At 43.8% G+C, this 27,360-nt stretch overlaps 1 protein-coding gene across 1 annotated transcript in view; it reads right to left on the reverse strand.

Annotated features, from left to right (window-relative positions):
- The window catches only part of LOC124798898, a 579,112-nt gene that overhangs the window by 173,780 nt on the left and 377,972 nt on the right, over positions 1-27,360 (reverse strand). The window contains exon 4 of the mRNA XM_047262430.1: positions 8,261-8,349. Within this exon, the coding sequence (XP_047118386.1) occupies positions 8,261-8,349 (89 nt within the window). The remainder of the gene's footprint in view (positions 1-8,260; positions 8,350-27,360) is intronic.

The following is a 27,360-nucleotide window of genomic DNA, read 5'->3' on the forward strand; positions in this document are numbered from 1 at the left end:
CCGTTTGTATGAAAACACTGCGTCCGTTGACAGAGGGAATAAATCAGCTTTATAAATTGTTGGTGTGGTAATGCTCCGGTAAATCACGCCTGTGTTTTCATTCGGATCCTTTCCCACTGCTACCAGTTTTTTTTTGTATGTGTGTGTGTGTGTGTGTGTGTGTGTGTGTGTGTGTGCGCGCGCGCGCGCGCGCGCGCTCCCCTGCTCTGGTCGCAATCATAAATAATTGAGCACTATTTTAAAAAGCGCGCCGAGCTTTCGCCGGCGCGGCTGATGAATCACAATATCGTTATATAAATAGGATGTAAAAAGGGTCGGATCGGCGCCGCCTGGCCGCGCTGACACGGCCAGATAGACAGAGCTATTGAAAAATGCAGCAAGCGACCCTAATGGGGCCGAGGGCTGCATATTCAAACGCGGGGTTTTTGCCGCGGACCCCGGCGTGCGAACGCGGAGGCTGGGCTTTTTTTGGAGCCCACAAATGTAAGTGAGTCGTCCGAAGTAGGTCGCTTCCATCCGCGTATTACACAGTGGAGCTGAGTGAACGAGCTTAACAGTAATCAACTTGGCCTGAGCGCTGGACATTTTATGATGTTCCTGCGATATTTACAACTATCGCTCGGAAAATACCAAGCTTTATAGTGGGGACTAGACTAACTGTGGAGACTAGAAGATGCAAAAAAAAAGGGGGGTAAAAGGGCACGTTTGGGAGAAATTCTACACCGAGAAGGATACTTGAGACTTAAATGAGAGTGAAATCCCAGATTAAGTCCCTCTTAAAAGTGGCCAGGAACAATTTGTCTGGTTTTTCGGCCAGATGTTTTGAATTTCGTTTTTACAATGTGTAAATGGAGTCGATCCAATCAAATATTGCTCATCACGTGTTTCATAGGACGCCCACTGTCAACAAAAAAAGCGTCGGTTATTTTCCAGTTACAAACAAATGATTTTTAAAGTCCGCGTCCATTTAATAGAGCGGTCCCAGAATAGTCAAGTTCGACATTCGGTTTAGCACTAAGTATTAACTGGGACGGTAAAACACGAAGAATAATCAGTACTCCAGCAGTGACTGAGTAGCGCAGCTGCATGGCAGTAGCAGACAAAGTAGGACTGGACGGTACACGAGACAGGGTAAGTTGTGGAACGAAGATGTGGCGACAAAGGTTTCACTCTCCATATACGCTTCTAAACCGAATATCGCACCAAGCTAATGCTGGATCCCTCTATCTAATGGAAATGTAAAATCTCGTTTTAAAAATCATTTTGTTTTTAACGGGAAACAAAGCACCGCTTTCAGTAGCGACTGTGCGTTGCGTAAAAGACGTGAAACGCAGTATTTGTTTGGGTTCTTAGGAGAGACAGCCATTACACAGCTGCTTTACAAAATGATAAAGCGAAAACACGCCTGGGGAAGGCGTCTAGACTTGCATTGAGACGGGTGGAGGTTAATTTCTCCACCAGATCATCCAAATTTAAGTTTAAACTTCCAGGCTGATCAAAATTCCGTGCTAGGCAAGGCGTCAAAATCGGAATCGTTGCCTTTCGCGGGCAAATGCTCTACCGAGTATCGATCCTGGAACGACTCATGACCTTCCGATATTAACAGTCTCCTACTTTCCAAACTTCACTGGTGTGAAACTATCAGGCCTGGGATTTGTCTACTGTGCGATTCTTAAACACTGCGTGATTTTGATTACTACGATAGCATCTACTGCTTTCGCAGACGTTACTGTAGGATAGATTGAAGCGGGGACACGTCCGGCAATACAAAATTTGTCCAGTCAGCAACCCAGGAATCGCCTGCTTGCTACTATCAGTCTGAAGCCTTCGCAGTTTCCACGTTACGGAAACCAAAGTAACTGTTCGCTTATCATAAGTCCTGCTTGCAGCACACGGTTCGCGTGGCCGACGCAGAAGGGCGCAAGGGGCCATAGTGCTGCAACACTATCAACAAAGCCGCACAGTCAATTACGGTCATGTGAACAAGGCGGTGGACATCATGTACTTCATTAACACAGCGTGCTTCACACCTGTTCTTCGTTGTGCACTTCCGGTTCCCATGTGCTGGCTCCACACACCCATCACGGCGTGAAAAATATGCTGTACGAGCCAAAATGTCATATGAAAAATGAATTTTCACTTTGACCGGTCATTCTGTAGCGCTTCAACCCACATACCGATATGGCTTGCATTTACGTCGACGAGTTATACTGGCACTGGGTTTCGTTTGTACTTGGCTAGTTGGCTCTTCACTCAATGAGTCTGGTGGATTGCTGTGCTTTGCATTTCTATGCAGTGTCAATTACTTATCGTTGTTACACTGTTCTTCGCATCCCACAGACTGAATTAATTTAACTCATTTGTCTGGAAACTGCCTGTCTGGCAAACATTTGTCGGTTTTCCACTGCAAACGTTTTACATTCATGTTACGTAACTGTCAGTTCCTAGATTATTATCTATTTATACCGAGTGTCCCAGGAGGTATGGTCATTATTCAAATGTATTTCAGGAACGATCAACCGAAGAATGAAAGTTTAGTAAACATGAGCTCTAAAATCCATACCTTGAAAGCACTGTGAAATACATCTCTTCTTTGGAACAAGTGCTCATAGCTCTTAAGGTGTTAGTTTTGGAGCCCATTTTTACTAGACGCTTTTGCTTCGAATGATTGTTCCCGTTATATCTCTGAATATTGACCATTCCTCTTGTGACATCCTGAATAGGCATCCCGTTTTCTTTGCAAGAGAGCGAATCCACAAAGATACGACGCATTTATGACACATGCACGATAAGTACTTGTTGCTTGTGACCCGTACGTTCAGTGGTTACAATACCAAGATAGCGATAGTGTTTCACTGACTGAATATGTATTTTTCTTATACAATTTGCCTACATTTGCAAATTGACTTTTCAGTAACTGTTGACGTTTATTTTGCATGTGAACTGCTTCTCGATTCATTTGCTGTCAAGTCTGCAACTATCCTTGTCTTGCTATTCTCCTCCATATATCCTGTACATCGCAAGTTTACCATTACCTGTTTTACGTATTCCAGTTTTTGACTAACCAATAAAATAACTACTTTTTATAGCTCCTTCTGTTGACAAATTAACTAGGCATAGGCGCTTTGGCAAATCATTAGCTAGCTTTCCCCTTAATATAGTAAGCATTTCCAATGCAGTTTCTCCATCTACGATTTTTTCTTGTATCTGTTCTTTTGTTACGTTATAATCTCAATATTTCACGTCCTTCTGTAGCATAACCTCTCAAATGTTTCTATTTTCTTCTCGTGAGACTGTCAGCACACCGGATAAAAATTAGTTACCCACAGGAGACGTGGCGTTAATATCATGCAACACCGCTTCTAGCCTAGGTAATTGCCTCAGTTCGACGAGAAAGCGAGTCCAGGTATGCCACATCAAGCCATAGAGACTCAAGGATGAGCGGATGCTGTAGAGCTACCAGATTGTAAAAACACTAGAAACATCACCGAACCATGTCCTGCCTGAACTACACCCTTCACAGGCTTCGGGTCAGTTGCCTCACTGGTCCGTTGCTGACCTCGACTCCTTGCCTCATTGCAAAAAAGGCTAAATCGGGAGTCGTCAGATCATACTGCATGCCACCAACTCTCCAGTTTCTGTGTGGGTTGCCCAACTGAGAACGTGCAGCTTTATATTTCGCTGTAAGCAATGGCCTCTTCGGAGTTCCCTTTGCAATATCGCTCGGGAATAGGTTAAAATGCATCCGTATTCACCGACAATAGCAATGCCTATCGGTTTTTGAAATCGACTACTACTGAGAAAACGTGACACTCGTCTCCGTTCCCTTTCGGTTAAGATATTTTTACAGTCATGTTTCTATCGTTGTGTTACATAGCTACGAATGGTGCACTCCTTTATTTTGTAGATACCTTTTCGCGTTGACACTCCAACAAACTGGGTACCTTCTCTCTACCGCTCAGACTCATCTTGCTCCGCTATTCCATACACCACCGTCACAACCATGATTCCATACACCACCGTCACCACCATGATTTACGTCAACAATAGAGTGTCACATGATCGCCTGGTACTAGATCTACAGCGCATCAAACCTCTATTAATATGGGGGGGGAGTGGGGGGGGGGGAGACTATTATTGTGTCCGGTGAGCTTACCAATCCTCACGTGTCACTTTCACACGAGTTTCAAAGTAAAATGCATACACTCATAAATATTTACTTCATCTCCAAATGAATAGTTGCAATATCTGGGCACCTTTGTAGGAGGCAACGTCCTGCAGTACTAGGAACGATATGATTCACACCTAACCAAACGCGAAATGTTTAGTTATATGCCTTCATTGCATAACAGCAAACAGCATCGACGCGTTTGGTATTAGGTAACGTTCTCCATTATACTGCATTGCGATTCGTGTCAACCAAGGTTTCGTCTGCAAGGCTTTTCAGTGATTCTTCAAAATTTTACTAGAATTGAGTATCTACGTTTCTTGTAATATGTCGTAAATGGATAATTGCTACAGCATTTTGACTCCGAATATGGAGAAATCCTGGAGAGGACGCAGCAGTGGTTTCATGATTAAACAGCCTCACCTGTATCTGTACTCTGTTCCTGTTCTGATCTACAGGAAGGACGGAAAATTAGAGCTAAACATGCCGCCGGCAACGAGGTCATTAGAAGCGGAGCTAAAGCTCTGGTCAGAGAAGGATGGGACGGGACACCGGCCGTACCATTTCAGAGGAAATATCCCGGCATTTGCATTAAGTGATTTAGCGGAATCACGGAAAACCTGAATCTGCATAGGCGAATGGGGATTTGAATCGTCGTTCTCCCGAATGAAAGTTCAGCGTGCTAGCCGCTGCGCTAATTCGCTCGGTCGTTTTGCTCTAGTGTACATCTATGTTGCAACTCGATAACGTCTGTTCCTAATATAGGACGCATGTCAGGAGCTCACCGTATGGTGCCAGGGAGTTTCGATTGTACTCCGAAATGTAATCTTTCCTGTAGTAAAAGCAAGGCCATCTGAAGTCTTGTATTAAAGTGGGTTTCGTATATCATTACTTATTTTATTGAATAGAGAATGAGGTAAGAGAGGCAACGAATCGCCGGGAATTCGCGATTTCTAGCCGCAGATTTATTTTTTAATTGTTTTATTTCATTAACAGTACAGAGTAACCCACCACCTTGAAATGTAAGGTGGGTCGGATGCTTCTGAATCTAATAGCAAAGATTTCACATTGTTACAGTCTTATTGGTATAAGTTGTTAATGCTTTTTTTAAATAGTATAAAGAACATAATATGTAAAGATTTCTCTGAGGTTAATGCGACTTAAATGCTTAACAATTGTTATAATGGTTCCATATAATTTGTTACTATCTAGTTGATAAGAATATAATTTATACAATGCAAATGTCAAAGAAAAATTTAAAAAAAGAAGATGTAACATAATGGGCGTGGTTATGAATAATTTGTAATATATAGAGGGAAGTGATATGCTGTATTTGGATGAATAATACAGTCTAAGTAGCATGTTGGTTAGTAATGGCCTTTTTCTATCTATTTCAAATGAGAAGGTCTCGGTACAATCTCAAGCTATTCTCATCTGAAATGGTGGATGCACGCGCATTGTGGTAATCCAATCCAATGGCGAAAGCTGAAAATCTGTGCAAGACTGGGACTCGAAACCGGATTTACCGCTTCTCATCAATGGCCACCAATCCTCTTCGGTCATCTGGACTCCGTCCACGACCGACTCAAATTTCCACCTTACAGTACGCTACAATGCAGCGTCCCTCATCCATTAACACCCTACTCGCGAAGTATTGATTCCGGTAGGAGTTCGAACGATATTACTGCATCCGCACGGAAACAAACGTCAAGTAGCTATCGCGCTCTTACAGAAATGTCCAAATTTGAGTGCTGTCTGTTCTGCCGGACATGTGCGACAGAACAGATATCACTCAGATATATCCATTGTATATATTGTATGTTAACCGAGGACCTAGAAACGATGGAGAGCATTCGTCACGCCGCAGCCGCAGTGTTCCACAACCCCACGACGACTACCGCAGTCCACTTCACCCCTCCGCCACCCCGCACCGAACCCAGGGAACGTCCCACGTCAGACTAGTGTAACCCCTATGTTCAAAATGGCTGTGAGCACTACGGGACTTAACTGCTGTGGTCATCGCCGGCCGGTGTGGCTGTGCGGTTCTAGGCGCTTCAGTCTGGAACCGCGTGACCGCTACGGTCGCAGCTTCGAATCCTACCTCGGGCATGGATGTGTGTGATGTCCTTAGGTTAGTTAGGTTTAAGTAGTTCTAAGTTCTAGGGGACTGATGACCAAGGATATTAAGTCCAATAGTGCTCAGAGCCATCTGAACCATTTTTTGATGTGGTCATCAGTCCCCTAGAACTTAGAACTACTTAAACCTAACTAACCTAAGGACATCACACACATCCATGCCCTAGGCAAGATTCGAACCTGCGACCGTAGCGGTCACGCGGTTCCAGACTGTAGCGCCCAGAACCCCTCGGCCACTCCGGCCGGCAATGGTGGTGTACGCGTACGTGGAGAACTTGTTTGCGCAGCAATTGCCTAGATAGTGTAGCTGAGGCGGAGTAAGGGGAACCAGCCCTCATTCGCCGATGCAGATTGAAAACCGCCTAGATACCATCCACAGACTGGCTGGCTCACCGGATCTCGACACAAGTCCGCCGGGCGGATTCGTGCCGGGGACCAGGCGCTCCTTCCCGCTCGGGAAAGCCGTGCGTTACACCGTCGGCTAACCGGGCGGGCCAATATATACATTAGTTACCATCGTGTACACGACATTTTGGTAAGACTGCTGCTTAGCTGTACCAGCTGCTTTCTTTGTTCTCCTTATTGATTGGCTGTTTTTTAAATCTGCATCCAAAATGTACTGTACTTAAAAGTAACTAATATTCGAAAAATTAACCACCATGTAAGTATCATGGATATAATGTAAGAACTCCGATAGAAACCAACCAATATTTGTAAACATTAATAAGATTAGTGTTTCAGCCATCCTCAGCAACAGTAGTTGTATATATCGAAATAATCAGTAGCCAGTTGCATAAAAGTAGTTTAATTTCTTAACTGGTTTGGGGCACTTCGTGCCCTTCTTCAAAAGTATGTACCGGAAAATACACCACAAATGTGATACAATAATTACAGTGTCATAGAACTGGTATAAAAACCGCTAAACACAATTCTTTCACGAAACGTAATTGCGACCTGCATATATTCCAGTACTGCAATTGTGCCCACGCTTTTTTTGCCGTATAGCCACTTTCCCATACTTAATAGTAGCTAATGATTGAGAGTTGCCTCTCCGCTTACTCCAGTCACAAGCTCCAGCCCCATGATGCACTTCGCTATTTGTTTTTATTGACGGGTTTCCTCCTAGCATGCTACTGACTTCACTACAGCCGTTTGGAGATTATATCCCGAATTTCCCATCCGTACCGACAATTGTCGTTGATATTAACTTATTTTATTCATAAAGAGGTATTTATATTACGTATTACGCTGCTTATGTGACTTACATGCCTTATGACAACTATGGTTGTATTCGATTTTGATTTATTATTTTATCGTACTTTCACCTCCACTCCGAGACCAACTACAAGACATGCATTTCATCAGCTGATTAACGGCAGTTCTGGCATGACGTCTGCTCTAGTTCGACATCTTTACACCATTTTTGTTCAGGCAGTATGAGCCACATGTAAGCATTTACGAGCACTTATTGTATTAATGGATTCAGTATTCTATTGGTTATCGCTCCCGTATTCTTCTGAGGACCACAACATTTTGCTGTCTGCACTTATTGTTGACACTCGCGAATAATACGTAGGTATTAGTATGTACAATTTCTTACCTTTCATTTTTTAAATTTCTTAAACTTTTCGTCCCTAATTTTAATATTTTTATCTGACTTCTACTTATTTGTGGTGTATTTTCCTGTACATCCGTCTGAAGAAGGGTATTAAGTGCCCCAAACAAATTTCTCTAATGCAACTGGTTGCTGATTATTTCGATATACAGAATAATAAGACTTTATAACCCTCGATTTAGTGAGTAGCTTTGTTCAACATGCATAGGTTTCAGTTCGTGATATCAGAATAACAAAAAGTTATATTAAGAACAATGTCGCAGCCAGGGACTCCGTTAATCAGAGCTAACGCGTCCTATTAGATATATAAATCAAGTATTAACGTAGTAAGAATTACAAACCTGGAATGAGCATAAATGTTGTAGATCTGGAGAACGTTGGTGAAATCTGTCTTGATGTGGATACTGCGGCTGACAGGAAGAGTTGGAAGCTGTAAAATGCAAAATTTAATGATGTTAAATATTAGAACAGTTTAGATTACCATAGATTACATTAGATCAGATACAAAGTCGTTTCATACACCCATCATCAGGAGATCGTCTTCGGTGTGGAATACGTCACACACAAAAGTGAAAAGTGGAGGACGCAGGAGAGGAGAAGAAAACGAAATGAAGCATGAAGGACTGGGATGGTATGTGTTGCTATAGTCATTTCAAAACAGGGCCAAATTAGCGAAGAACTTAGCTATATAAGCCAATTTATCAGTATGAAGCTGCACCCCCTTTGCCCTGATTCGGTTGGAAAGGGTGTCATAATAGCCCTTGTAGCCTCTTCTCAGGCGAGCTGGCTCACGACTCTTACAAAGGGTCCTTGACATCCTGGACACTGGTGCTGCAACGCAGTTGACTTCCGAGATGACTTGACAAATGTTCTATCAAGGACAGAGCTGGGAATTTTGCTTACCACGGGAGTACATCAATATCACATAGATAATTCATAGAGACAGGACGCATGTGTACGAGAATTGTCCTGTTGGAGAATGACCCCACATACTGTCGTGTGGTAGGTAACACATAAGAACGCAGGACGTCCGTCAGAGTTACCTCAGTGACCTGAAGGCAAAACCACTTACTACCCCCCCCCCCCCTGCCGCGCGGGATTAGCCGAGCACTCTGAGGCGCTGATGTGCGGCTGGTCCCGGTGGAGGTTCGAGTCCACCCTCGGGCATGGGTGTGTGTGTTTGTCCTTAGGATAATGTAGGTTAAGTAGTGTGTAAGCTTAGGAACTGATGACGTTAGCAGTTAAGTCTCATAAGATTTCACACACATTTGAACTTTTTTTTTTAGCTCTCCCCCCTCCCCCCCATCCCCCCCCCCCAACTTGACGCCAGGAGTAACAACAGCAATGTGCCTCTCCAAAGCGTACTGAAGTAGGATGGTCATCCTGGGTAGTGCAGAACCGCGATTCATCGCTGAACACAGCGATTCATCGCTGAACACACTGCGACGGCATTCACCGGCAATCCATGCTACCCGGTCACCACTCCAAATGCAGCCCTTTGTGTTGTGACGCAAACGGCAGCCTGCACATGGGACGAGAAGTCCCTATACAACTGCTGCTAGTCTGCGCTCAATGGTTGGGTATGACGCAGGATGTCGCAGTGAGTTCGCAGATGGCAGGGGCAGAACTGAAGGGATTATTATGCGCCTGATGGACAGGGTGATGATCCTCCCTTATGGTGGTCAGATGTGGTCTAAGGGGCACTTTACGACGAGTATGTCCACCCTCACGTTCCCAGAGAGTTCAACACAAATTCATTCTCACATCCGATTGCCTCACAAATCCGGATATTGCTCGATTCGACCATCCGACGGGATGGAGTCCCACAGTGAAGCCCCCTCCCAGACTCTCGCAGGTAGTGATAACTCTGACACATGGCAGCCGGCCGGGGTGGCCGAGCGGTTATAGGCGCTACAGTCTGGTACCGCGCGACCGCTGCGGTCGCAGGTTCGAACCCTGCTTCGGGCATGGATGTGTGTGATGTCCTTAGTTTGGTTAGGTTTAAGTAGTTCTAAGTTCTAGGGCACTGATGATCTCAGCATTTAAGTCTCATAGTGCTCAGAGCCATTTGAACCATTTAGCACATGGCACCTCTGTGTCTTTCACAGGGACCACTTAACATCTGACACTTTTCCCCCGCTTTATATAGCTTCCACTACCCCTGGTAACAATACGAAACACTAATAACATTAACGTACTCTGGTGACCATTCTACTTATTACAAAGAATTGCAGGTCTAATGAATTACGCACGCGCCTATGGTGTGTACGTGCACCAAGTTACAGTGACATCCGACCACGTCTTCTGGGTGGTGTTTCACCTCTTTTTTGTCGCGCAGTGTAACAAAATCACCAGCGTGGCGATCCATCTGAAAAACCTGGAATCGTCACTAATTACAGTTTACCTGGACAAAATCAGCGAAATTTCAGGAACTTCATAAAATCTCAGGGAATTCTGTGGTCATAACCAAGCACTGGATTTTAATTCTATTAAGTTTCGTATATCACAAACTTTAAAATACTTAATATTTCAAAGTATGTTAATTATATGAATATTGTTCCATATAAACTATCGGTGTTTGAAAAATGCTATCAAACTATCTCAGCCGACTGGAAAGAAAAGTCGTTCTTGTGCGCTGCTGGCCCCTACTCATCGTTCATTATCAGTTAATTATTAGGAATTTGTTATGACGCCTCCTTGCTCCCCGTATCTGGAATTCTCGGGGAACATTTTTTTTTTCTTTTAGAAGTTTGCGTAGCCACCCTGATTACATATTTCGTTCAAGAATTAATATGGTTATAGTTAGTATTCGTCCCACAGCTCTTTAGTGAAGCTGTCCTAAGGTATGTAGAATAAGTAAAACAAAATTAAAAAGTACCTTAATTTTTAATTTCAAATATGAAAGAGATGTAATGTTTGCTTATAGTCAGCATATTCGGCAGTTACCATGTACGGAAGTTGCATACACACGTGGGTGGCAAAAGTCATGGGATACCTCCCAACATCGTCTCGGACGTCCTTTTGTCCGGAGCAGTGCAGCGACTCGACACGGCATGGTCTCAACAAGTAGTGGGAAGTCTACTGCAGAAATATTGAGCCATGTGGCCTCTACAGCCGTCCGTAATAGCGAAAACGTTGCCGGTGCAGGAGTTTGTGCACTAAATGACCTCTCGTTTATGTCCCATAAATGTTCCATGGAATTCATTTCGGCTGTTCTCCGAACCAATCGCGAAAAATTGGGGCCCGGTGACATGGCGCACTGTCATCCATAAAAATTTTACAGTTGCCTGGGAACGTGAAGTCCATGAATTGCTGCAAATTGTCTTCAAGAAGCAGAACACAGCCATTTCCAGTCAATGATCGGTTCAGTTGGACAAGAAGACCCAGTCCACTCCATGTAAACAAAGTCGACACCATTATGCAGTCACGAACAGCTTGCACATTGCCTTGTTGACAACTTGTATCCTGGGCTTCGTGAGATATGCGCCATATTCGAAACTTACTGTCAGCTGCTACCGACTGAAATTGGCACTCATCTGACCAGGGAACGGTTTTCCAGTCGTCTAGGAACCAACCAATATAGCCACGAGCCCAGGAGGGGCGCTACATGCGTAGTCGTGCCGTTAGCAAAGGCACTAACGCCGATCGAATGCTGCCACAGCCCATTAACCCCAAATTTCGCCGCACTGTCCTAACGGATATGTTCGACCAACTTCCCACATTGATTTCTGCGGTTATTTCACGCAGGTTGCTTGTCTGTTAGAACTGGAACAGCTACAAAAACGCCGCTGCTCTCGGTCGTCAAGTGAAGGCCGTCAGCCACTGCGCTGCCCGTGGTCAAGCGTAACGCCTGAAATTTGATACTCTCGGAGCATTCTTGACACTCTGGATCTCGAAATATGGCATTCCCAAGTGACTTTCTAAATTGAGTGTTAGCGTCTAACTCCAACTGCCATTCTCCGTTCGCGTCTGTTAATTTCCATCGTGCGGCCATGGTCAGGAAGGAAACTTTTACACATAAATCACCTGAGTACAAATGATAGCTCCACCAATGCACTGCCTTTGTGTACCTTCTGTACGCGATACTACCGCCATCTGCGTACGTGCATATCGCTATCCCGTAACTTTTCTCACCTCAGTGTAAAACGGTATTTCCAATTAGTGCACTTTGACAAACATATCCGTAACTTGATTTTGTTACTGAAATCTCGATAGAAGGTACCTGGAACCATTATACCCCTCATCCCCCTCTTCATCTGTACGTTATTAGTGGCTAAACTTCTTAGGGTTACTGGTAGTTCATGGAAATGTATTTTCCCACACAATGGTCACCTTTTGGACTAAAGTCAGCCCCTTCAATCTTTTATGCAGATTGTTCTTATTTCTAACGTCACATTTGTATTCTGAATTTTAGGTTAGAAAGAAATATATTATTTACCACAAACATCATTAAGCAGTAAATACATTGACAATACAAAGCTTTGAATAAGTTCTGCACAATGTTCTTGAGTTCACACGATAAATACATCGTAATACCTGCTTCTGGATACGGCTTGAGGAGTTACCCCGAAATATGATACTATAGGGCATCAAAAGAAAGCGAAGGCAACATGTCATCTTTTCCATTTAGACGCTATATGTGTCTGACAAAATCCACAATGCAAATAATTATTTTTTTAACTGTTTTCGCAGATCTGTGGCACTAATCCTCCCAGACGAATTTATAATAAAATTATAATCCCAGGAATTAAACGTTATCAATTTTTTTCCATTTACAAAGCAATTACTGTATTCAAGTGGCGAGAGCATGTCACTGAATTGTATCTTCTTATCAGAATACTTACTAAGCAAGATTACGGGAAGTTCCGGAAGAAGTGTCTTAGGTCAATTCCATGAGAGTGAAGGGCCTAATATCAATTCTGTTTTGTTTTAAAACCCTATAATGGCTATGTGATAATGAAATAGTGAACATCTGTATAAAATGATACCCATGAAAGAAAAAATAAAAAGTAACGAGCACTTCAGAAAAAACTAGTAAGTAATGAAGGTGAATGTAGATTAGATTTTCTTTTACACATGATTAGTGGGACGCTAGGTCTTGTGATGCAAATAAGTATATTGTTTCCTTGATGATTTATAGTACTACCTAACGTGCTTAGGAGTTTATGTTCATGTACTTCATTCGTGAAGAATTATCAGGCAATGTGGATCTGACCAAAGACTTTGAGTCCACAGCTCGTGGTCGTGCGGTAGCGTTCTCGCTTCCCGCGCCCGGGTTCGGGTTCCCGGGTTCGATTCCCTGCGGGGTCAGGGATTTTCTCTGCCTCGTGATGACTGGGTGTTGTGTGATGTCCTTAGGTTAGTTAGGTTTAAGTAGTTCTAAGTTCTAGGGGACTGATGTCCATAGATGTTAAGTCCAATAGTGCTCAGAGCCATTTGAACATTTTTTAAAGACTTTGAACTATTTATCAGAATGTATTTGTTAACTACGTATCTCCAACCATCCAACCATCCTCCATCGTAAATACTCCAAAATATTTGTTTATCCCATTGTCACTTAGAGTCAAATTTTACCTACATTTCGTTTTCTAACGGAATGTCTATAGCCTACATATTACAAAGCGGTTTCAAATGGCTAAATTTCGTTTTTCATGAAGGGAAGGAAAGACAGGAAGATCAGCGTTATCGTGGAGTTCTCACAAAGGATACTCATTTGCATCACAAGTTTCTCTATATCGATATTGTTGAGTTCCAGAGTGGAAGCCATACGTAGTTTATGCTGACTCAATCGTAATAGTGTACACTTAGGAGAAAACTGAATATGGATACTTTAAACAGTGTGTGAGCGTGACTGCGTGTCACTTGCTCTCCCTCTCTCTCTCTCTCTCTCTCTCTCTCTCTCTCTCTCTCTCTTTCTCTCTTTCTCTCTCTCTCTCTCTCTCTCTCTCTCTCTCTCTCTCTCTCTCTCTCTCTCTCTCTCTGTGTGTGTGTGTGTGTGTGTGTGTGTGTGTATGTGTCTGTAGTTTTGACAAGCTAAGACCTAAAGAAATTTCAAGAGAAACAGAGGTTGGAGCCGTGCGTCACTTTCAGATGCTTAGCAACAAGATAAAATGGTTTAAAAATGTAGTTTGCACAGCTATAAATATTTTCTAAGTGGCTCTAAAATTGAAGAGTAAGTTATGTGGTACCGGCGCGGTAGATCATAATTTAAGCGGATAGGAAGAAATTAAACTACCACAAGTGGAGTACAGCAGATATTAAAAACTCTAAACATAACTTCTAAAACTAGATTACGCAGCAACAAAGATCCTCATATATGTTCATTTGCCATTTTTCCTTTTTAACTAAGAACTGTCTTTTGAAATTTGAAGAGTTGGTAGTTGTGAGTAATCGCAATTTGTCCGCCTTGTGGGCGTGAACCACAATTACATGGGCACGTGTCCGGCTAATAAAGCGGCGCCTGGTACAAAAGCTGTTATTTATACACGTGGCGCTGTTATGACAGCAGATAGGCGCCACGCGACCACCAATTCACTAGTGGGAAACATCAGCGTTGCAGGTTGCTGAGAACTGTTTCATTCTCATTTTTCTCTTTCTTCTTGGAACGTTGCTTCGCTCAATGTTAACGAGAATCTGACGATTTGTCAGTGTCAATGGCGCGGTGAACATTCCTCATCAGTGTTTCGCTGCAATTCTACGGTTTCATTAAATTGATTCCGAAAGGTGAAGGTGAAAATTAAATTTGCAAAGTTCCGTGATAATTTTTTCTGTTCTAGGTAGACGGATTTCACACGTACGATGGTCTTCTCTGAAATATTATTTCCAATGGATAGAAAAAAAATTGCGTAAATAAAATACGAAAGGCCACAGGCTGAGTGGAGATGGATTTGATTTTTAGCGTGTTATTTTTCTTTCGCATGATGATGAAATAAGGGAAGAAGGTTAAACTCAGTTTCGGCTCATCCCTAACCCCCCTCGAGGTTAACGTCCAATCCAGCGGACGGTCACCATCAAACAGTGCCACATCCCTTCATCCCGGGAAGGTTTGGAATTTAATCCAGTACATTGGCGCAAACTCTGGTGATTGAGAATTTCGTGGGACCAACTCTCCTCCTCCTGATGACTAGACTAAATAATGACGAAGAAAAATTTTTCCAGTTAAAGAATTCTCAAGGGCTAGCTGACGAGGATCATCGCTCAGCCGTGCATTAGGTATCTTAGATACGAGGACGGGTGCGATGCATATAGAGTAGATTAAGAATCTCATTGTGTTGGTGTTGGTCAATAATACTGCCAAGAAAATTTTAAAAACCTTCTGAATCAGGCATCAGTTATTAACTGGTGTACGACATCATGGAACAAGTACTCATCAAAGAAGAACATGGCTCCCAGCGAAGAAGAAGTTAAGTACGCTGTCAAGTCACCTAAAGCAACACTGATAGTATACTACTCACAAAGGATGTGGTGAGGAATTCATAGGACACATATATGAACTGATTGTTACCATTTGTAACAATGAACTAATGACTTCTGGTTTCAGAGATTGGCAGCCCCATAATTAGGCAAGACAGACCCACAAATACCAACGTCTTTAAGAGACACATACAATCATTATAGAAGTCATAGTTTTAAGACGCCAGTTACGATGGACAGTGCATGTAAACGCTTTGCACAGTAATTGCTTTTCAAACAAGTGCTTTAATCTGAATTAATAGCGGGAAAACGCTGTGTCAAACGTCAGAGGAAACGATTTACGGAAGTGATTAAGACTAACATAGAGATGTATCACATTAATGATAGCAACTGGAAGACGTCAGCCCTCGACTCTTCATCTTGGTGATCACCCACCCAACGTGGAAAGCTCCTTCTTTAAGATGAAAGTGTTATGTCCTAGCCAGTAATGCCACCCGAGCCCGCTGCCAAAAGGTTGGCAGCATCAAAGTCCGGACGCCGTCCGCATAAGCAGCGCCAGCGATACAGGGAATCGCCGCAAGTCTGCGCGCGCCACCGCTGGCTTCTGGCTTCTTAAGCGCTGGAGTAGCGAGCGCTAGGACAGTTCTGTATTCGCCGCTCAGTTGTGTACTCGCCACCGAATTGTGTACTTGCTAGTCAGTTGTGTGTTCATCGCAGCAGAGTTGTTGTTTGTCGTCAGCCGACGCTGACCTAGCCGCTCCGACTTGAACTAGACAGATTTCCGTAGACACCGAGTTCACTACTGTGTTTGTGTATCTTCGTAAATAAAAGATAAGTACCGACTTATTTAATCAGAGTGTTTGGGGTTTCATCTTTCTGTTTACTGTTCCAGCGGACCGGTCGGCCCGCTATTAAAAGTGTGGCGGTGACTTCGTAAGCCATTTCTACAGCCAAGTGTTTGTCGCTACGAACACCGCCACAAAAGAAAGACTACGACAAGCGACTGATACGAGGCAGCTTAGAAAAAAAACTGGGAGCAACATCGGACTGCACAGTGGCCTTATAACAGAGCAGGCTGGACCACCCGCTTATTCTTATTCCATTCCTAATTATAATAACAGTATTAACATAATAATAATAATATAATTTTTTCTTAATTTTATCTTGTTTTATGAATGATACATATACAATAGTTACACAAAAGAGTTATTTCTTATTTAAGATGGACTCCATAAAATTTTATTATCCTCGATGCAGTTTACCCGATACTTACGACAACAGATACTGATGACAACAAAAAAATGGTTCAAATGGCTCTGAGCACTATGGGACTCAACTGCTGTGGTCATCAGTCCCCTAGAACTTAGAACTACTTAAACCTAACTAACCTAAGGACATCACACACATCCATGCCCGAGGCAGAATTCGAACCTGCGACCGTAGCAGTCGCACGGTTCCGGACTGAGCGCCTAGAACCGCGAGACCACCGCGGCCGGCTGATGACAACAGACTAATTACTGTACTTGCAAAGAGTCTTGATAGAAATTCTCAATTTGATGATCCCTATAAACAAGTGGAGATAGAACTTGTAATGAGCTAATATGCAACTTCGAATATGCTGAAATACTTAGTCTAAGGCTCTTCGGTTTTATCTTTTCCAAAAACATCGTAGTTCAAAACATTTGTAATTAATGTTTCCGCTTCCTATAAGCTTTCAGTTTCAACTGCAGCTTATTTCCAAATTTCAAAAATTTAGTTTTGTAGCCCTTGTTACGCTAATTACATGAATGGCCACTTTTACAACGAAAACATGTCAGTTTGCTAACATCCGATCTAGAATATTAGTAAGTTAATTAATTTTGGTATGTTAGGTAAATACCTGCGGGAGTGTTTAATGTATTCACAATACTTTCTTACAACTTTGTCAATTTTCCAGTTATCTAACACATAGTTAAACCAGATTACTTCTTGGCTTATTGCATTTTCTGTATTCACTAACGTTACTGTTTCCCTGTTATAAATCTAAGTGCAAGTAAGAATGCTAGACAACGATCCAGTTAGTTCTGCAGGTACGATTCATATGGGTAATATCACGTAACAAAGTCAGTCTTATTAATCACCTCGTTATCATTTCTGTGTCTCTCTTAACATCCGCGGTTTCCTTTCATTGTATCAACAACTCTGTGTCATTCAAAACAGACAATTTGAAATTAATACCGAGTTAAATTGTATGATAAGGGACGGAAGAGTTTAACGTCCCGTCGACAACGAGATCATTAGAGACGAAGCTCAAATTCGGATTACGGAAGGGCGGGGAAAGAAAGAGCCCGTGCCCTTTTCCTAGGAGCCATCCTGGCGTTTGCCTTAAACGATTAGGAAAATAACGGAAAAACTATATCTTGATGGTAGGACTGGGATTTAAACCGCCGTCCTCCCGAATGTGAGCCTGCTTAAAGCGTATCAGTGGGTTATTTATCAAAACGAGATCATTTACGTGTTATCAGTTAGTCAAGATTATGCAATTACTTTGTTATATCCGTGTCAAAGTCAGTCGGCTAGTAAAATTCATTATTGTAATTTCATTGTGCAGTGAATAGGTAACTGGACATATTCATTTTATGTTTTTGTCAGTAGTGTATATAAAGTTGTACTAGAATGTACAGTGTGTGTAACTGTGAAACAAATCTCTTCAACGCCAAGCTGTTTACTGTCCATACTTTTGAGTATGCACCAAAACAAGAAAAAATCTAGTAAACAGTGTCAGTAGAAGAGGTGCGTTTCACAGTACGGAAGATGTATAAGTCCTCAAAGTTCTTAAGGTATGCACTTTAGAGCCCATGTTAACTAGACTTTTTTTCTTCGAATGATCGTTCACCTCGTATTCCTCAACACTGACTATTCCTCCTGGGACACCCTGTATTGCCACTGTCAAGGACTTCGTAGGAGAATATATTTATCCAACTTCGATGAACATTCTGTATACATTATTTGAGACAAGTTGAACATCAAAATAATATGTGTGTCAATGAATGTGGAAAAACGTGCAGCTAATTGATGCAGCATTGGGTCATTTCTAATTTGTTATTAACATAACACCAGAAGCGCAGTTACCGACGGATTATGCAGTAGCATGTGAGGCATATTACAACCTCCAGGTTCACAGATGACAGGAAGAGAAACCTATTGGAATACGAGCGTTTGCTATGATGAGGGATTTCTCAAGAAATGGTAAGTCGAATAGGATATTAAGACATTCCCACTGATACTATGAAATGCGTCACTCTGTAGTCAGCTTCGTGTATCATTGTTTTTCACCGAACAAGTTTATTGCTCTATATGATACGACAATTTCGTCCTTAATTTCTAGTGTATGTGCAAAAGAGCAGTACAATCCGTGGGAGTGTGTGATGATTTCAGAGTAATCATTTCTTCTTTTAATTCTAAAATGCATTTTGTGTTAATTTCCGTGGCAGTTATCTGGGAGTGAAGTTACAGACCAGCAGTTTCCACCATCCTCAGCAGGCGAGGCGAGTCACAAACACCGGCCCACCTGAGCTGTTGGGAGCGGGCTCACGGCCCATTCACTGTGGCTGAGGGCGGCATGAACCTCTGACCGAACTAGCGATGCTCGTGGAAGACGACGCTTATATGCTGCGAGTTTAGTGACTGCCCTCAGTCCTCGCCGCAGTAGTGAATATCAATACGGAACTTTCTTCAACAGAAACACAACGCCCCGTGCAATGCTGTGTGGCTCGTAAAGGTAACATCTCACTGTTGTGTAGGAGCCACAGGACGCCTCTTTTTTTTCTCGTGCCACTGGGCTACCAGCGCCATGGCTGTAAACATTGCGAAAGAAAATGTTGGGACCAGCGGTCTGCCATAGGTCGGCGCTCGCAACTTGTTGCAACCGGGACTTATCATAGGTCGGTGCTCACAATGTTTCGAAAATTAAATCTTTAGAAGTCTTCTGACTGAGAGAATAAAGTACGTAGTCTCAGATTGTTTCAGACGGCATTTTTAGCGGCCTCACACCGCAGAGGAACAAGAAGCACAAGCTTACAGATGGATTTCATATTCAGATTTCGTCGGAACGACCCTCTCGGGACTGGAATGGAGCAGTCGATTCGGCTTCAGCAATTCAGAGGCCAGTCAGCAGTTTTCTGAAAGCAGATGGGCCGCGACATGGCAGAGCCCATTTCCACCTGCGATCTCGCCACGCCTCGTCTCAGCAACTGATGTAAGCTTCGCAAGGAAAAAGCGTACAAAAATCGTACATGATGATAGGCATTATGTTTCACATCAGTTGATCAATTACTTTTAAGGTGACCTCTCGGCCATATATGTTTGTTCTTTGGGGTTCTCATTCTTTTTCTCGCTAACTTTCCAATGCAAGAAAAAAGACTCACTTGTGGAGGCGTCCTGTGGCTCCTATACAACAGCAAATGTTACCTTTACGAGGCACACAGCATTGCACGGGGCGTCGTGTTCCTGTTGAAGAAAGTTCCGTATTGATATTCGCATTCGGGAGGACGACGGTTCAGTCCCGCGTCCGGCCAACCTGATTTACGTTTTCCGTGATATCCCTAAATCGCTTCAGGCAAATGCCGGGATGATTCATTTGAAAGGGCACGGCTGACTTCCTTCCCTGTTGTTCCCTAATCCGATGGGACCGATGACCTCACTGTTTCGTCGCCTCCGCCGAACCAACCAACCAACCTAAATCGACCAAAAAAGGAATTATCATTACCAATTTAATTTCGTGATCAATAATCAGTTAGCATGGGTGTATACGTTTCTCATTCATTCTGTTAGAACATTTCTGGCTCCTTCCTTCCCAGTGATCCATAATTACCACGCACTGATATACGTGTTTGCACTCACTCTCTCGCAGCGAGTTATTTGACTCAGTGTTTGTTCCGAGCACCCTCATTTGAATTGGCAATCAATAAACGTTTGTGGTTTGGTAATCCTTGTTTCATTACAATAGCTGATAGTCCCCAACACTACTTATGTTTATATGGTCACACAGCTATGGTCCACATGTTAGAGCCCATCCTCTCTTCCGTGCCCTTGCGTACAGTTCATTTACATACATGTGGGCCCGACTGGTGGTCTTTCTCCTTGAGCGGGGATACTCCGTACACATCAGTAGCAAATTAGACTGACAAGAGGAGGCCACGACGTTTGGAACGCGGATTTACTGCGAACTTCGTACATTCGTAGTACTCCATTAGGACAACAAAATGTATAAGCAGTAGCGCGTACTTCTCAAGCTTTATTGAGAAAATCGCAAGATAATTTCGACCGTCAGATGCCGTCAAATATGTACACCTGAAGCAATATACACGAGAAGCAATTTCTCGTTCTCTTTCGATTAAATACGAACAATTTTGAAGACTTGGACAAGCATACATTTTCAGTATCACTTTATGCGTTTGGCCATTTATTAGTCGGTAGTTATGAATATTATATTATTTGTGATAATAAAAATTTGTAGACTGCCAAATAACATTGTAAATTTGGTGAAAGCACATCCGATTACACGTGTTTTTCCCATTACAACAACTGCAACATAAATAGCAAAGAAAATGACTGTGTTAGAATTAAAGAAGAAACTGACGAGCGGGACTCGATCCAGCGACCCAGCGATTACGGGGCTTGAACGCTAACAACATTTTTTTTAATCTCATTTTGTTCGTTATAGTTCGTTGAAATTGTTCGTGGCGGACGTCCTATGACGTCCGTTGAAATTCATTATTGATCCATTCACTCAGTTTTTTTTAATATTTTTATTACAGAGGGTAGCTAACCCTATGACAGAACACGCTGAGCTACCGTGCCGGCCACCACTCGGCTGCCGGCGCTTCCTGGTAAAAACGGCCACGCACAGGCGTATACAGCGTGTTACAAAAAGGTACTGCCGAACTTTCAGGAAACATTCCTGACACACAAAGAAAGAAAATATGTTATGTAGACATCTGTCCGGAAACGCTTACTTTCCATGTTAGAGCTCATTTTATTACTTCTCTTCAAATCACATTAATCATGGATTGGAAACACACAGCAACAGAACGTACCAGCGTGACTTCAAACACTTTGTTACAGGAAATGTTCAAAATGTCCTCCGTTAGCGAGGATACGTGCATCCACCCTCCGTCGCATGGAATCCCTGATGCGCTGATGCAGCCCTGGAGAATGGCGTATTGTATCACAGCCGTCCAGAATACGAGCGCGAAGAGTCTCTACATTTGGTACCGAGGTTGCATAGACAAGAGCTTTCAAATGCCCCCATAAATGAAAATCAAGAGGGTTGAGGTCAGGAGAGCGTGGAGGCCATGGAATTGGTCCGCCTCTACCAATCCATCGGTCACCGATTCTGTTGTTGAGAAGCGTACGAACACTTCGACTGAAATGTGCAGGAGCTCCATCGTGCATGAACCGTATGTTGTGTCGCACTTGTAAAGGCACATGTTCTAGCAGCACAGGTAGAGCACCCGTATGAAATCATGACAACGTGCTCCATTGAGCGTAGGTGGAAGAACATGGGGCCCAATCAAGACAGCACCAATAATGCCTGCCCAAACGTTCACACAAAATCTGTGTTGATGACGTGATTGCACAATTGCGTGCGGATTCTCATCAGCCCACAGATGTTGATTGTGAAAATTTACAATGTGATCACGTTGGAATGAAGCCTCATCCGTAAAGAGAGCATTTGGACTGAAATGAGAATTGACACATTGTTGAATTCGCAGAAGTGTACCCGTGCAGGCCAATCAGCTGCTGATAGTGCCTGCACACGCTGTACATGGCACGGAAACAACCGGTTCTCCCGTAGCACTCTCCATACAGTGACGTGGTCAACGTTACCTTGTACAGCAGCAACTTCTCTGGCGCTGACATTAGGGTTATCGTCAACTGCACGAAGAATTGCCTTGTCCATTGCAGGTGTCCTCGTCGTTCTAGGTCTTCCCCAGTCGCGAGTCATAGGCTGGAATGTTCCGTGCTTCCTAAGACGCCGATCAATTGCTTCAAACGTCTTCCTGTCGGGACACCTTCGTTCTGGAAATCTGTCTCGATACAAACGTACCGCGCGACGGCTATTGTTCCGTGCTAATCCATACATCAAATGAGCATCCGCCAACTCCGCATTTGTAAACATTGCACTGACTGCAAAACCACGTTCGCGATGAACACTAACCTGTTGATGGTACGTACTGATGTGCTTGATGCTAGTACTGTAGAGCAATGAGTCGCATGTCAACACAAGCACCGAAGTCAACATTACCTTCCTTCAATTGGGCCAACTGGCGGTGAATCGAGGAAGTACAGTACATAGTGACGAAACTAAAATGAGCTCTAACATGGAAATTAAGCGTTTCCGGACACATGTCCACATAACATTTTCTTTATTTGTGTGTGAGGAATGTTTTCTGAAAGTTTGGCCGTACCTTCTTGTGACACCCTGTATATTAGACGATCGAAATTATCTTGCGATTTTCTCAATAATGCTTGAGAAGTACGCGCTACTGCTTACACATTTTGTTGTCCTAAGGAGTACTACGAGTGTACGAAGTTTGCAGTAAATCCGCGTTCCAAACGTCGTGGCCTCCTCTTGTTAGTACTGCTTTAGCCCCAGTGGCGTCTCGCAACTACTTGCCACGGTTGTCAAACGAGCTGCTTGTTCTCCAGTGACGCCGTGGCTGTCGGACGAGGGGAGCGGCGCCGTCCCCGGAGGCCGGTCGTCCAGTGTGCCTCTTTAATCGCGCAGGACGGAGGAAGCCGGTCTATATATATATGCGCGGGCGAGCGCGCCACGCGGGCCGGCCAGGTGGTTGGCGGCTGCGGCTGCGGCCCCGGCGGTTGGCGCGTCATTACAAGTGGCGGCCTTATGTCAGCCAGTCACGCCACTCATCACCGCGCTCATTGCTTTTTTCCCCGCGCTCCGCGCCGCACCGAGGATTATTTAGTGGAACAAATAAGCTTTTGGCGCGATGCGGCTTATCGGCGCGAGCCGATCGCGCTCGTGCCGCAGACGAGCCGGCGCGGCAGTCGGACGGACGCGCGCAAACACACACACACACACACGCACACACACACACACACACACACACACACACACACACACACACGCGCGCGTTTCTCGGGAAGCACACTCACACGTCGGCATTTAATTTGTGCAGCTTCAATTACGGCGCACTCGTCTATCACGGAGGCGTATAACTGCGCCGTATCGCGCCCGCCATCGGCCCCATATTGCCTTAACGACCTGCTGCCCCGCTCCCATAATTCATTTATAAATAAACTTTCCATTAAAGCCCTCGCCGGCGGCGGCGGCTGGCGCGGCCTAAAGACGGCGGCAGGGCATGTCTGGTAACCCAGATGCGCCCGCGGCTGCCGTTTGATCGCTCCTTTGTGCCGCGAAGCGCCGTTTCACCGAGTGCGATTCTCTCGCTGATAGCCTAGTCACGTATTGCGTGAACTAGGGGAAAAACGGTCTCTGCAATGCTGTAACGACCACACTGACTGAAATTGCTGAGGAACACGGTGAAAGTAAGACTCGTAATAGTGGGTGCGAACTTTGGAGCAGGCGTACATGCATAGCTTTCATACTCTTTGTTACACAAGTAATAGGGTAAAGCAAAAATCTTACCTGTCCGTTATACAGTGTGCTAGGGGTATATGTGCCGATATTTTTATTGATGACTTACGACAGTGTGCTGAACAACATTACATCAGTATTTACTTCTTTTGCAGACTAGTAATTATAGCCTGGACTCTGATAGGCGCGCCGGCCCCGAATCGAATCCACCCGCCGGATTAACGACGAGGGCCGGTGTGCCGGCCAGCCTGGATGTAGTTTTTAGGCGGTTTCCCACATCCCTCTAGGTGAATACCGAGCTGGTCCCCACGTCCCGCCTCAGTTACACGACTCACAGACATTCAATACACATCCGCACTTTTCCATGATTTACACTAGATGCAGAACAGATTGGGTACTCTGATTCCATCCTGGAGGGGGTGGGGGGTGGGGGGGTGGGAGGGGGGTACGGGGTGGCTGCAGGAAGGGCATCCGGCCACCTCTTTACATTAACTTGCCAAATCCCATTTAACTACGCCAACCCCGCGCACAATGCGGGACCAAGGCGCAAGCGACAGAAAACGATAGAATAGAATTATAGCGATTACGAATAGTACGTTTTTAGGTTAGTTAGTACTTCGAAGTACATTTGGCGAAAGCAAATCGTTAATACTTATATTCCCCTGGGTAGCAGGTTAGATGTTGAAATGTGGATACGTGAACGTAAAACGTTTAGACTGTACTGAATGGTGTAATGTAATTAGTGGTACAATTACGACTGTGCAGAAAACGTCTGGTAGTAAATTATGTGATATCTTTACAGGCTTGTTAGACGCAGAGAAAAAAAACTAACACACTTTTGTGAGTACATATTAAGGCATCAGTGCATCAGTGATTACAGTTTCTGTACTTATACCTCTAACACCGGAATGTGTTACGACGGCCTCATGACAAAGACGATAGACACATACAGGCTATTTGAAAGTCTTTGCATCTAATGTCTAATGGTGACATTACATCATGGGGAACAACGATAGCTAGAGACAAAATATTCACTGACACTGCCCGGTGACAGTAGGCGTCCTGTTGTACTGGTTATGCCCCTGAGATGTGGCGGGGTGTAGCCACTCTGGTGTGTGCGTATGCCATGCGTGTTGCCTGTAATCCAGTCATGTGCTCTGTGTGAAAGGAGATGGGCCGATCAAAATTGAAGTTCCTGGTAAGTTTTTAAATATCTTTCTCCACTTATAGACAAACATTCTTAAGTTTTTCTATCACTTTTTCAGTTTAGGAAGTATGCAGCACACCTAGTTAGTTCGGTAAAATCTCGTGGTCTCATGGTTGGCGAATACTCGTACAAAAGGAAATCTACCGTTGCTGGTAAGCGCTAACGAACATCCTGTCCCTGACAAAAGTTGTTGTCTATGACGTGATCTATCACCCCTTGAAGGTTAATGCAAAAACCCTGTGCACAGCAAAAAATCAAAAAGCTACTACGTTCGATATTTTCTGATACTTGGGTGATAATGCCTTCTTCGTTATACTGTGACAAGTTAAGAGTGCGCAACACTCTTCGTCCGTAAGATTACTAACTCTGGGTCACACGTCTTGGTTGTGAGCAGTCGGCTCCGTGGGAATAGCGCTGTATGCAGCGTAACCCACTAGACTCACTCCCCACACACAGAGGTACCGCTGGCACAACCATTGTGGTGTTTTATTCTCCGTGACAACGTTGGGGCTACAGGGCAGCATATTTTCATTAATTATTCACATTTCAGTTTTAAAAAATTTTGAACTGTTCTGTCTAATAAAAAATCTGTACAAAATACAGAAATCGCTGGGACCGCAATTAACGCTAACAGGTACTGCGAGGCTCTGAAAAATCTCAAACGGGCAATCAGAACTGGAGAAGAGGAATGTTGAGCAAGCGCGTACCCATTCTCCATGACAACGCTCGCCCACACATCACTCGGCAAACCGTTGCTCTCCTGCAACAGTTTCAGTGGATCACCCACCCACCCTATAGTCCTGACTTGGCGACCAGTGACTACATCTGTTCCCTAGGTTAAAAGAACATTTGCCCGGAAAACGATTCAGCTCCGAGGGCGAGGTGAAAGAAGAGGTTCATAAGTTTCTGAACAGCATGGCGGCAAGCTGGTATGATATGGGCACACAAAAACTGCCACAGCGTCTACAAAAATGCACGACAGAAATGGTGATTATGTCGAAAAACAGCTAAACGTTCAAGATGTAAACTGATGTAAACCATTGCAGAAATAAACAGGTCTATGTACTTATAAAAAATAGGAGACCTTACTTTTCGGGTTACCCTTGTATGTTACCATGTGCTCGTCGGAGAGAGAGCAAGTTACGTTACTCGAAAATTGGACATTTGTAATAAGGTCTTATGGGACCAAACTGTTAATGTCATCGGTCCCTAAGCTTACGCACTACTCAATCTATCTAACGCTAAGGACAACACTCACACCCAAGCCCGGGGGACGACTCGAACCTCCGACGGGGGAAGCCGCGCGGACCGTGCATTACGGAACTGTTAAACAATCTTTGGTCTTGTCGTACCACAGTCTCTGCTTCTGCGCAGTCAGATACATTCTTAATTGAAGTATGGTAGGTCATGGACGTTTTCAGTAGTGCTGTGTTGACTTGTGATTATATCTGTCAGATGAGGAAAGATTTATTGTTAAAGACAGCAAGGACGTATATGATGTACATACTGAAAGGCGAGAGAAATATAAATTTTGAATAACGTTAATTTTTTAAAAAAGAAAGAGTTTGAGAGAAGACTGCAGCACTGCGCACCTAATTTCTAGAAATGATTTCTGGCAGTTAGTTAACTTTATCCACTTGGTCAGAGCTGAGAGAAAGATCACCCCACTTCCCACAGTCATGCGTTAACATATTAACTGGTTAATCTGTTTGGCTTTTGTAGAAATTCTCTGTTAACATTGTGCCCTGTTTAAATCATTGTTCACTTTTTTAAGCATACTATTGTTTAGATCAACGTTATGTACGAGGCTGAAATGAAATTTTACTTCCGACAGTCTAAAATCGTGGTCTTGGAATATCATTTCATAGGAGTTACTCTCCCCATTCCACTGTTTATCGTTAGGAAATTTTATTTATAAATAGAGCTGTAGCTTAGCAGCTGCCTGCTCGCTGTTTGCTGTTGTGCTTGCACTGGTTGTAGCATCTTAGACAATACTCTAATATCGTTCACAGTAACGTTCGTCCAGGAAAAGTAGTTTCTCTAAGACAAATAGCACGGTTTAGAAAACTTTACGCGTATGTGATACGGCTCGCTCTTTTCACACAAGATATTTTTGTTGTGGCGTAGCAAGACAGCCACGCCACGGAAGTAGCCGAAAGGCACGCGTTTAGTTCACGCAGGCAAGAGATAGGTCTGTAACAGGATACGTAATGAATGCT

The sequence above is a fragment of the Schistocerca piceifrons genome, chromosome 5 (assembly GCF_021461385.2).
Source record: "Schistocerca piceifrons isolate TAMUIC-IGC-003096 chromosome 5, iqSchPice1.1, whole genome shotgun sequence".
Lineage (NCBI taxonomy): Eukaryota > Metazoa > Arthropoda > Insecta > Orthoptera > Acrididae > Schistocerca > Schistocerca piceifrons.